General features: G+C 35.7%; 2 protein-coding genes and 1 long non-coding RNA gene across 6 annotated transcripts in view; all 3 read left to right on the top strand.

Moving 5' to 3' along the window:
- The window catches only part of LOC111987345 (uncharacterized), a 9,359-nt gene extending 7,850 nt beyond the window's left edge, over window positions 1-1,509 (top strand). For all 4 annotated transcript variants that reach the window (XM_065775475.1, XM_065775476.1, XM_065775473.1 and 1 more), the window contains 2 exons: window positions 181-449; window positions 536-1,509. In XM_065775475.1, the coding sequence (XP_065631547.1) occupies window positions 181-449; window positions 536-1,296 (1,030 nt within the window). In that variant the 3' untranslated portion in view covers window positions 1,297-1,509. The remainder of the gene's footprint in view (window positions 1-180; window positions 450-535) is intronic.
- A 1,158-nt stretch (window positions 1,510-2,667) lies between these two features.
- Window positions 2,668-3,511, top strand: LOC136068380 (uncharacterized). The gene is made up of 2 exons (XR_010629743.1): window positions 2,668-3,302; window positions 3,464-3,511. It is a non-coding gene; the product is annotated as an uncharacterized LOC136068380 (long non-coding RNA).
- A 489-nt stretch (window positions 3,512-4,000) lies between these two features.
- On the top strand, window positions 4,001-10,357 carry LOC111987357 (UDP-galactose/UDP-glucose transporter 7). Its single transcript, XM_065775472.1, has 5 exons — window positions 4,001-4,140; window positions 4,258-4,416; window positions 9,398-9,541; window positions 9,778-9,971; window positions 10,100-10,357. The coding sequence occupies exons 1-4, from the start codon at window positions 4,114-4,116 to the stop codon at window positions 9,940-9,942; spliced, it is 495 nt and encodes a 164-aa protein (XP_065631544.1). The 5' UTR covers window positions 4,001-4,113; the 3' UTR covers window positions 9,943-9,971; window positions 10,100-10,357.
- Window positions 10,358-11,495: the final 1,138 nt, after the last annotated feature.

Here is an 11,495-nt window from a genome sequence, read left to right as displayed (position 1 = left end):
AGAATACAATATAAATTTGTTTGTCTTGCAGTTAACATTTTCTGTGTAGGCGGGATATTAGTTCTAATTTTTTTTTTTTTTTTTTTTAATTTTCTTAGCAGCAATTTCTTTTATGCTTTCTATATAGTAAATGTTCCCATATGCTATTATCCCGATTCTTTTGCTTTGCAAACTTTGCAGCTTACAGAGGAGGACAAGCCCTGATTTTGATAATGAAGCCCATGCATTTAAACCTGTTTTAGGTTCCATGCTTGGGAGGATTTATCATAACCCTCAAAGCAAGGAGGAAAACCAGACAAGGTTACAGAAAATCTTAGAGTTGTGGGCTTCTAAAGATATTTATGATCAGAATACTATCGATGCACTTAAGGCTGAGATGATTGGTGGACCACCAACTATTTCTTTCCCAGGGCCTCCTACAATTAGCGGTTCAGCAGATCCAGCTGCTGGTAAGCTATGCCTGTGCGTGTGCGCACGTCTTGCAGTTCTCACATTGTCAATTCTAGAAATTTCACTTAGTTTTCTTTTCATGCAGGATTGCCACAGATGTCAAACCACAATATCCAACAATGGCAACCTGATAGGAGCTTATCAGATCAAGAGCATCTTGATAAACATGTTGCCTCTGCCCAAGTCATCCCACCATCTGTAGTGAGCCAGCAATTTCTCCCTAATTCAGTCCCTGCTGGTGCTTTTGTGGGATCCATGCCCATACCATCTTCTGTTCAACCAGCAAACCAACAAGCTGCACCCCATTTGTTGCCAGGTATGACTAGCAGTGGCGAAAAGTTGCCGCCATATCCTTTGTTTCCACCTGGTCTTATTCCTGGAATGGTCAGAAAGATGCAGATTGGTAGCGGGGTGCCTTACTCTCCCATGAGCCCTTTGGACATACCAACTGTAATACCTCCATCTACTGTACCTCAATCCGAAATTCTTGAGAGAGTGTCAAAATTCTTCAAAGAAATTGGAGAGGTTAACCCTTCTGAAGGGCCCATTAATTCTGATTCAAGAGATGAAGATGATGAGTATGAGTATGACAGAGAACCTCAAGTACGAAAGGGAGGAGCTTGCATCCCCCCTCCCCCAAACCTGCAACTGGACCCAGAGACGGGGACTTATGCTGATGGAAGTGTAGATCGGAAACCAGGATCAACTAGCTCTGGAAGGCTGGGACTTGGGGCCACAGCTAATCCAAATGAGGTGAGTCAATATGATGATGTTTATACATCTTACAGGAAACAAAGAAGCACCACGTATCACTCATCCATGAGTGCAAGAGCTGCTGCCAGGTAGAACCCATGCAGTTATTTGTCATCAGAGATTGTAAAATAAGGCTGAATTTGAATGGTTTACCTGATTTTGAATGGCGACTTGACGTGGAGCGACAAACTTAATTAACCTATGGTGCCATCTAGAATTTTGATTTTGAGAAATGTTAATGTTTTCATGTACTAACCAGATGTAAACAGTTTGACGTATTGTTAAATCATACAAAGTTTCTTTTCATCTTATGGATTTTTGGACTTGAACTGAGATGGATGATAAATGACCAAATGATGTACCTATGTCACTAGTCACAAACATTAGTATTTCCAGTGTAGGCTAGGCTGCGGAAACTGTGAGGACTTGTAGGTGTAGCATAGCTATAGCCAATTACTTAGAATTTGGAATTTATAGGCTTTGGGGTCTGGAGGGATTAGAAAGTCCTTTAAACCCACTATGTTTACTTTAGCTGTCCCAATTTGGTTGAAATTGGATAGGAAGAGATTATAGTTTAATGAATTTTTATGTATTTCACATTTTATTTTGAAACAAAATAAAGTCAATCAAACTAAACTTATCTAAAGAAAGGGTGCAGCTTATGTCTAGTGCTCTAGTGCACTAGAGTCGTACCGATTGTGACATGTGTCCATTTTTGACACGTGTTATAATTGCAACGCGTCTAGTGCACTGGAGCACTGGATGTAAGCTGCGCTCCTAAAGAAATATATTCGTTCATTTTTTAAAAACATTTTGCTCTCCCCACTCTGAGAGACTATATGTTATAAAAAAGATACCAATATACCATGTAGTCATGTAATAAACCAATAATTTAATAATATCAAGTATACAAATAAACCTCAATAGAAACTTTTGAATCTTTTGATTTTGAAGAAAATGTGGGGAAACATCTAAAGTTTTCTCCCATTTTATTCAAACCAATTTCATTAAAAGCAAAAGAGGATGCGGAGGTTCTTAAGCTTGAATAGAAGGATATCAAATGAGGAAGAGGAAGAGTGGCACAATACCATTACGCAAATAGCAGATTGCTTGCACAACCCCATAAGACAAACAATATTATTACAAATACAACAACTTTCACAACTATTTTTTACAACATCTGAAATAGCAAATTATGATTAATGTAACATTATTTTCACATAAAACTTGTCATTGATATAGTGATATTACTTTTATTGTACACTAATCATAACTCATTGTCTTGTCAAATAAGTTATGAAAGCACTTTCTAGATTTATGGTAAGACAAACCCAATACTTTTTCCTTTTTTTAATAGAGTTTCACAACTTATAACATTTACTTATAATGATTGTGTTCTTTATTATCAGATCAAGATATCAATTAGTTTTTCCTATAAGTAAAAATTAAACTTTAAATCTCCTATTCAATGGTGGTGCAAGAATGTAACACTCTAATACACGATTATAGGTTAGATTAAGAAAATAGAATAGGATACTTTTGTGACTTTTGTCCACCCTAAAAAGATCCGCCTGTCCAGCTGGCTTGTGTCTTGATACCACCATCATTTGTCCTCAATTCCCAAAGGTTTAAAAAAAAAACAAACAAACAAACAAACTTGGGCTTATGGGTCCATTAGCAATAATCAATCACAATAAAATAAGCATAAAAAAATCAAGAAAGTTCCAAGAGAGCCTCGACCTTGCTCGGCGTATCCTCAACAACAGGTCACCTATCCCGCGTCAGATGGCGATAGCCGATAGCTTTCCCTTTCCCATGGAAAAAAATGCTAAAGCCATTACAACAATCCCATGTGAATGTGATTACCATCACTCACTCCCAAATCCAAAAGTCCCACAAGACTCACTCACCCAACTCCGCCAACTGTTTTTTTTTTTTTTATCATACACCCACTTTGTTTCTCTCCCACTCAACACTATACTCCTTTACTTTGACTCACACAAACTGTGAAACCCTCACTTATTAGATCTCAAATTCACTAACCCATATTAAAAAAAAAAAAAAAAACCTCGCATGTAATTTTTAATCCATAATATCAGGTTTATTTATTTAATTTAATTTTATTATTTTTTTTATAAATCTAATCTCATTTTCGTATTTGTTCTTAATTTCTTAGTTTTGATTTTGATTGAGTGGCATTGAGTTCGGGCATAGGCTATAATTGGAGCTTTATGTTTTTTGATTTGATGGCGTTACTCAGGTAACAGAAGAAACCGTTTTTCAATATCTCGATCTCATAATCAATCACCACCACCACCATCATCATCATCATCATCGTCATCATCGTAATCATCGGCCATGGAAAATCACAGTGATTCTGAAATTACTCCATTTTTGAGGTCCTTTCTTTTACATACATAAATGCATGTTTTACTTTTTATACACACAAACACGTGCTTATAGATATTTATTTGCTAATCACTGAATTTCAGCTCAAGCGATTCCTGGAAACTTTTTTTTTAAATTTTTTTTTTTTAAATTGATTAATAATAAAAAGCAGTACTGAATTTCAGTTCAAGCAATTCTACTGATTAATTATTCTTCGTTTAAATTTGGCCTTTTTGTGCTTGATTGTTAAATTGTATGTTAATATCAATGGCAATGCGGTTCGGGTAAAATAGAACAAATTTGATTTTTTTTTTTTTTTTTTTTTTTTTTTGGGAATCTTTGATATTTTTCGTGTTAAAACTGAGCAGATAATCTTCATAGCTATTAAATTTGAATAGTTGGTTCTAATCTATTGATGGCCTCGATATCAAATGTCAGGTGTCACTTTCAGTAATATTGACTGCTGCTGGAGTTATCATAGCTGCTCTAGGAGATTTTTCGTTTGACCTTTTTGGATACGGCATGGCCCTTACTTCTGTTTTTTTCCAGGTTGGACCTTTATTTTTTAACTATTACTGGATACGTTTTAGTTTCAAAACTGAGAATTGTTTTGGAGCTCATAATTATGCATGCTTTACTAATGGAATTGCTTATATTCAAATGCAGACCATGTATTTAGTGTTGGTAGAGAAGTCTGGTGCAGAGGATGGGCTTTCATCAATTGAGATCATGTTCTATAACAGCTTTTTGTCCCTTCCATTTTTGTTATTTGTCATCATAGCTACAGGAGAGTTTCCAAATTCTTTAGCACTATTATTTGCAAAGGTCAGAATCTAAATTGGTTTTCTTTATGTTAGCATTCATTCTTTATTGTTTAATGGATGCTTGGGCATGAAATAATAGTCTACTTAAGAATTATCTTGTGCATTTTTATACTAGAAGAATTATGATGTGCATTATTTCATAGTCGTTAAATCTAATACATGCTGACTGCTCCTTCTCTGATGCACTTTTTTTTTCCCCATGTGGACAATATAGGATATGATTGGTGCTTGAAACTGGGTCCATGTGGATAAGGAGCCAACTTTTTTCATGTATACACTTTTAAGGATATTCTCTTTGCTATTGAGACTAATTTGTATATGATCCATACTCTTCTATGTTTGCTCACAGCTGGTGATGGCATAACTATAGTATGGTTAGAAAAGTAATATCCTCTTTGAAAGCCTAAGGTTATGGTAAAGCCCAGGTTGTGTCCATGGTAGTTAATTAGGTTTTTATATTTTATTTGGTTATTCTAGAGTCAAGGCTATTTTAGTAATTTTGCAAACATTGGGTATGGGCAATAGTTGTGGACCTTGGGTTAATAAGAAAATCTGATTTAGTTATGGGCCTTTATGTGTGGGTTTTGGTTCAATTTAATTAGATTTGGTTTACTAGTCAAGTAGAAGTCCTAGTTCTACTAGACGTTAAGATTTAGGATCTATACGAGTGTTTTATTGTACTTAAACAAGTTATAATTGATCAATAAAATATTGAGTGTTTTGACTTTTGAGTATTGAGGCACATTTGTAATATGTAAATTTTCTGTACCTCAGCACGCTTCTTGTGTACTGGGGGGTCTTTTTTCTTTAATAAAGATTTCTTATTGAGGCACATTGGCCTTATTGTTCTTTTTCCCTTCCATTTCTCTTCTGCCTTTTCTTCTTTTCTTTCTTGCAGTATTGCTCATGGATATTGTTTACACACGTTGTTTGTAGATTGAGAAAAAATTCAATTTCTGTTTCCTCTCTCCCCCCCACCCCTCCCGCAACCCGAAATCAAATATTTTCTCTTTTCTGCTAAAGTCGTACTTATCTTGAACCCTAACCTTTCTTCAACAATTGTACTCCCTAGACTCACAAATTCTCCTAACCCTAAACAGCAATCACAATCTTGTGTATACAAATTCCCAATTTGTACTATGTCAGCTGGTTAGTGCTTAGTGTTTGTATATATTTCTCATAGACGGTCTCAAACCCAGAAAGAGGAGGGTTGCAGTGGGTTGATGACCAATGTAAAATATGGTCACTTTATTATAAATAGATCCTTTACTGTCTTCTATGTTGTACCACAATATGGTCTAAGATATTATTTAGTTGTCCTTTTTTTTTTGATAGATAAAGATTGGGATAATATGGTTGTCCTCATTTCTTATTCATAACATAGGGATTTGTGTCTCATACACCAGGTTCATGTTGTATCTTGAATTTCCAGCCTCAGCTTTTGCTCTTCATTTTTTTCATCCTCTTCCCCTTATTTTTTACAGTGTAATCAGTTCCAAAAGTTTAAAAACAAGATTTCAGTTATGATGTTTATTGTTTCTAAAAACAAAAATTATGATGTTTATTCTTTCATTTTTTTTTTTTTTTTTTGATAGGTAAGAAAAAATATATAAAAAAACTGTTAGATGCAAAAAAAGCACCAGCAACGCATAAGTACAAAAAACAAGTAAAAGCAAAGACATAAAAAACTTAAATTACAAAGAAAGAGAGCTCAGGAAAAGAGGAAGAGAGTCACTAGATGTGAGTCCCCAAGCCCTAGCCCAATCAAATAGAGAACTAGAAAAGAAAGTATGCATTTGGTCCTCAGATCTATCCAAATCCTCAAATGTCCACCGATTGCGTTCCTTCCAAATACACTCCATCAAACACAACGGAACTAAGTTCCAAATGTAAGATGAATGCTTCTCCAACCAATTCCACCTACTAAATAAAAAATCTGACATCGTAAATGAGGAAACCCATGAAATCCCAAAAATCCTAAAGACAAAGCACCACAGCCGATAAGCCTTTCCACAATGTAACAACAAATGATCCACTGTTTCACCATAGTAATGACACATAATACACCAGTCAACAAAATCAAAGCCTTTAAGCCGCAAGTTATCACTCGTGAGGATCCTATCCCATGCGGCTGTCCAAATAAAAAAAGAAACACGCCGGGGTGCCTTAACTTTTCAAATACCTTTCCATGGAAAAACAACAGAAGAAGGGCCATGTAACTTATGATAATATGAGTGGATAGTAAAATCCCTGTTTTTGGTCAACTTCCATCTCAACCGATCACCATCAGTCCCTGAAGGTAAATTGGCTGCCAAGAAATCAACCACCACAGCTGCCTTTCAATCATTAGGACCTCGATTAAAACGAACATCCCAAGTTCTCCCATCCCCTGCTCCTTGACTTATCAAAGATGATTCTACGGATGCCTCTCTGTTTGCAGCAAAATTGTATAAGACTGGAAAAGCCAATTGGAGAGAAAGATCTCTACACCACCTGTCTGTCCAAAATTTCACTCTATCCCCTACCCCAACCTTATACTGGACATATTTGTTGAAAACTTCCCAACCCTTTTGGATACTTCTCCACACTTATTAAGTTATTATACATGAATAGACCAAGGAAAATAATTACTTATATATAAAATTTAAGGTTTGCCTGCACAATGTCATTAGATAACACAAAAGACATGTAGTTTAGAGTGCACACACACATAAGTATGTTATATTTACTTTCTACTTATCCAAAAAAAAAAAGTATGTTGTATTTACTTTCTGTGTCTTTGAATAATTTTCCCTACAATTTGAATTTAAAATGGATTTTGCTTAAGCCAATGAGCTCTAGATAATCTGGCACCTCCCTCCCCATATAAGTGTTAGGTGGAGGGTCAGCCATCGGGTGTGTGTAACTTACCAATAAAAAAAAAGGATTTCCCTTAAACTTACTTTAGAAGTTCTGTTTTCGTTTTATTCTCTGAAAGACTGATTTGACTTGCACTATAGATGGCAGCGGGTTGCATTTTGTGATGTTATCAAAATGTATCACTTCTTTATAGTGTGAAAAAGTATGGTTTCCTGCCAAAGGCCTTGTAGCTAAATTGATACTTCCTCATTCACAAAGTGCTTGGGAGTCTAGGGAGGAAATGGTTCGAGCTGAAGAGTTAGCAGTGTTGTAATTATCTCTCAAAAAAAAGAAAAAGTATGGTTTCCTGTGTTCATTGCGTTGCTATCTATTATTTAATTCTCTTGCTACCTGTTTAAAAATGTCCTTACCTTTTTACATGGCACAATCCTTGAGTTACAGTCTGGTATACAGTGAGATGTAATGGAAACAACCTAAGTAGCGTTTATAATCAAGGAAACATATGGGTCTTTTTTGAAAATGAATTTTGGCCCCAGGAAGATTCTCCTTAAGTTTTGAATGATAATGGCTTTCGAGTTGTTGTTGAGGTGGGAAATTTTGAAATGGGAAGTGGGTTCTTGGTAATGGTGAGGAGAGCAGTGAAAAGAAGGGAGTAAGTGAAGAGGAAGTGAAGAAACTTATAGAAGTGTATTAAGGAGTTGTTAGATTGTGAAGAGGGACAGGAGGAGCTTATGAGAAGTGAATAAGGAATTATTTGATTGAAGCATCACAGGATTGTGGGGTGCAAGAAGCTTGTAGGAAGAAGCTCTTTAGTCTTTTGTTCTGATATCCTTAGTACATTGCCTGTGTGCTTTGGGCTCTTGTAAAGCTTAGTTTTTCTTCAATGAAGCATTAATTACTTATCAAAGAAGCTTGTAGGAAGAAATTATCAAAAGAAAGAAAGAGGAAAAAAGAAAAAGCATGTCAGAAACATTCACCATTAGTGTGTTGAAATAAGTAGTAACTAGAGGGGTACAGTGTGTACCTTTGAATGTGCAGCTCATGTGACAGCGTGGGTTTAATTTCCAAAATTTGGAACATTAAAAACAAAATTATAGGATGCACATTTCTGAACCTGTAGACATGTTACCAACTTTTGCTGGCACTTCCATTAAATTTGGTTGTTTCTCAGCATAAGATAGAGATCAACCACACTTTACAGGGGATGCGATTTTCAAGTTGATAAGATAATTTATGGCTAGTTCAGTACATTCAATGAAGAATACTGTTATATAGGATTGTAATTTTCCTCGGATCTTCTCAAGTTTGTTTCAGATGATGTTGTGGATCAAGCTTTCCCAAGGTGGTGGTGGTGGTAGTTTTTCCAGTTTCTGTCCACTTCAAACAAATAGAAATTAGAATTTGAAGTACTCCACTCTTTTACCAGCTTTGAGAAAGCCTATACGAAGTGCAGGATTCTTTTAGATAAGACAAAAATTGATTTGGCTGAAGATTCTTGTGGTGGCATTATAAAATTAAGAAATAAGGATATTTCTAAATCATAACTGAAATTGAAAATTTGCCTTCAAAATGGTGGTTTATGTGAAACCCTATCTGATGTCACGATAACAGATCTATTTGGGAGAATAAATAGAGTTCTCCTGAAAAAGAGAGCCAATTTTTTGGTGTTATGATTTGGAAAACCTTCTGATAGCTTGAAGATTAATAACTGAATTTCCTTGACACTTGCTCATAGTACATCATTGGTTATTGAGAAAGTGCATCTTTGTAGTTTTATGGTTCTTGTATACCATATACAATCTAAGTGCCTGGGTCTTTGAAAAGAGCTCAAGGCATAGCACATCCAAAAGTCTGCCTTATTGGTTGAGAAATACATATGAGTTGCCCTGACCTAGTGGAGGAGTAAAGATTTCAAGAATGCAGAGGAGAAGAAACTGAAAGTAGGAGGGGCTCATTTGGGTTCTTCATTATGCTAACATTATTAAATCACAATAAATTGTTTTTTGTTCGGTTGCTTTAGTGAAAAGTATTCTTTTTTATTTAATGTTGTTGGCATATAAATGTACATTATGAATTTCTATATAGCATTGATATCTAATGTTAAATTTTTTCTTAACATGCAGAGTAATTCCTTATACTTTTTGGTGATTCTTATTCTTTCATTGGTGATGGGCATCGTCCTCAACTTCACCATGTTCTTGTGTACCATAGTCAACTCTGCTCTAACAACAACAATAGTCGGAGTCCTTAAAGGAGTTGGGTCCACGGTATGCATGGAATATCCTCAGGCTCTATTTGTTGTATTGAAGTTTGGTGATAGGGAAGGAAAATTTTGAATTCTCAAACAACCAGCCCATTATGAAATTCTTGAGGGCATTCAATTTTCCTTCTGTTTCCTATCTTTACACTTGAAAGAGCATGTAGGAAACTGAATATGAACTATTCAAGTGCATATATCTGACGTATGCTTTCATTTATTTATTTATTTATTTTTGCTTCTCAGACTCTTGGTTTTGTGTTACTGGGTGGTGTGGAAGTTCATGCTTTAAACGTGACGGGATTGGTTATCAACACAGCTGGTGGGGTGTGGTATTCATATGCCAAATATCAGCAAAAGAAGAACAAACCACCGAAGTTAATATCAGATCTTGAGGCTCATAGTAAATAAAAGCATTATTGACTACTGAAGGATTGCAGGTGACCAACAGTTGCTTTCTGTTTCAACTTTCAGTCGATTACTTACTGTATCACTTATCAACATTGAGATAATCTTTTTATTTATTTATTTTATTAGTAGTTAGTAATGCATAACTTTACTTCAACAGCGTAAACTTTATGGAGCTGTGCAGAGATGAAAAAGATTTATTAGCTTGGATACTTTGTTTTCGGTCATAATACGGTCAAGAAGGTTGATCAGAAAGTTGATCAGAAAAGAGAACTTTTAGTTATCAGTGTTTATTGTTGTAGATGATGGGATTTGTACCCCACTGCCATTTCATGGGAAATCAATGTATATCATAGCCATAAACAATGTTAAATGTTATCATCATGCAACTACAATACTTTCATCTTTTCGCTTCTCATATCAATTCCTTTCTATTCTGATGGAAAACCATATTCCCTTTTCTCTTCCCCCCACCCCCCCCCCTTTTTTTTTTTTTTTTTTTGGGTAACAAACTTGATACTTGTCCTATTTTCTTTTCGCTGAATGCATTCCCTTTTTCCCAAAAAAAAAAACTTTAAACTGATAATCTTTTTGTTTCTTTTTGTTCCCTGGTTGTATTATGCATTCAGTTTTGGATAGCAAATTGCCGTCAAGGACATGGCTTCTTTTTGCTGTACTTTGACTTGTATATACCAATAGTGTTATGTTTTCAACAATTAAATTTAATGTAACAAGAGTTTAAATTTAATTGAAAAACTTAATGTATTGTACGTAAGATATTGTACTAAAGCTTTTACCAGGTAGTCGTTGGGTTGAGTGACACAAGAACGACATGTAGACAGAAGGCTTGCCTTTGATTAAAACTAGAATACTTTTGTAAATATTATTCTTGGACTTTAGCATGATTTTCAATTTGTTCTCTAGACTTTTGATTTAAAAAGCTAATCCTCCAGGCATTGGGTTCGTGATAAATTAAATTTATTATTTTCTATTAAAGTATAATGGATTTAATCAATTAATGACACATGATAATAATAACTGTGGGGCCTGAAAATTTGGCAACTCCGGTTCACTTTATACTCGGCTCAAGGCCCATGTCGAGGAGGAAGAAATGCCTAAGGACGAAGTGTAGGGGTCTAGGTTGTCCAAGAGCCTTGCCGAGGACAACCCTGTTCTCGGCCAACGAAGACCGTGGGAGGAAGAAGTGATGGAACCACCAAAAGCAGCCTTCCTGAACACCTAAAAAGAAGGAACAAATACAACGTGTTAGTCATGGAAGCATGATGGAGGAGCAAGCCTAGGATGAACTGTCACCTCCACATTAAGTGTGCCTACCTAAGCCCCTAGCCGCATTAATGGAGACACGACCCGTGGGGAGTGCTACCTCGGTTGCTGCAACCCACATGGGGACTGATAAGATGACTGATGGGACGGGTTGTCAAGGAGAGTCATGAATGATGAACAAGTGGAGGAAAGGGATTGTTGGAGGAGGACTATATAAGGAAAAGAAATAGATTAGAAAGAGGGACGATTCCCATGGGAGAGGGACCATTATC

Source organism: Quercus suber, unplaced genomic scaffold (genome assembly GCF_002906115.3).
Source record: "Quercus suber isolate HL8 unplaced genomic scaffold, Cork oak 2.0 scaffold_112, whole genome shotgun sequence".
NCBI classification, from domain to species: Eukaryota; Viridiplantae; Streptophyta; class Magnoliopsida; order Fagales; family Fagaceae; genus Quercus; species Quercus suber.
This window is presented reverse-complemented; position numbering and strand designations above follow the sequence as displayed.

Bases quoted from the DNA above. Each gene is read 5' to 3' on its own strand.
- LOC111987357 (XM_065775472.1), top strand. From the start codon at position 4,114: ATGGCCCTTACTTCTGTTTTTTTCCAG. The intron at 4,141-4,257 runs GTTGGACCTTTA...ATTCAAATGCAG, and splicing joins TTACTTCTGTTTTTTTCCAG to ACCATGTATTTAGTGTTGGT. The intron at 9,542-9,777 runs GTATGCATGGAA...TTTGCTTCTCAG, and splicing joins TTAAAGGAGTTGGGTCCACG to ACTCTTGGTTTTGTGTTACT.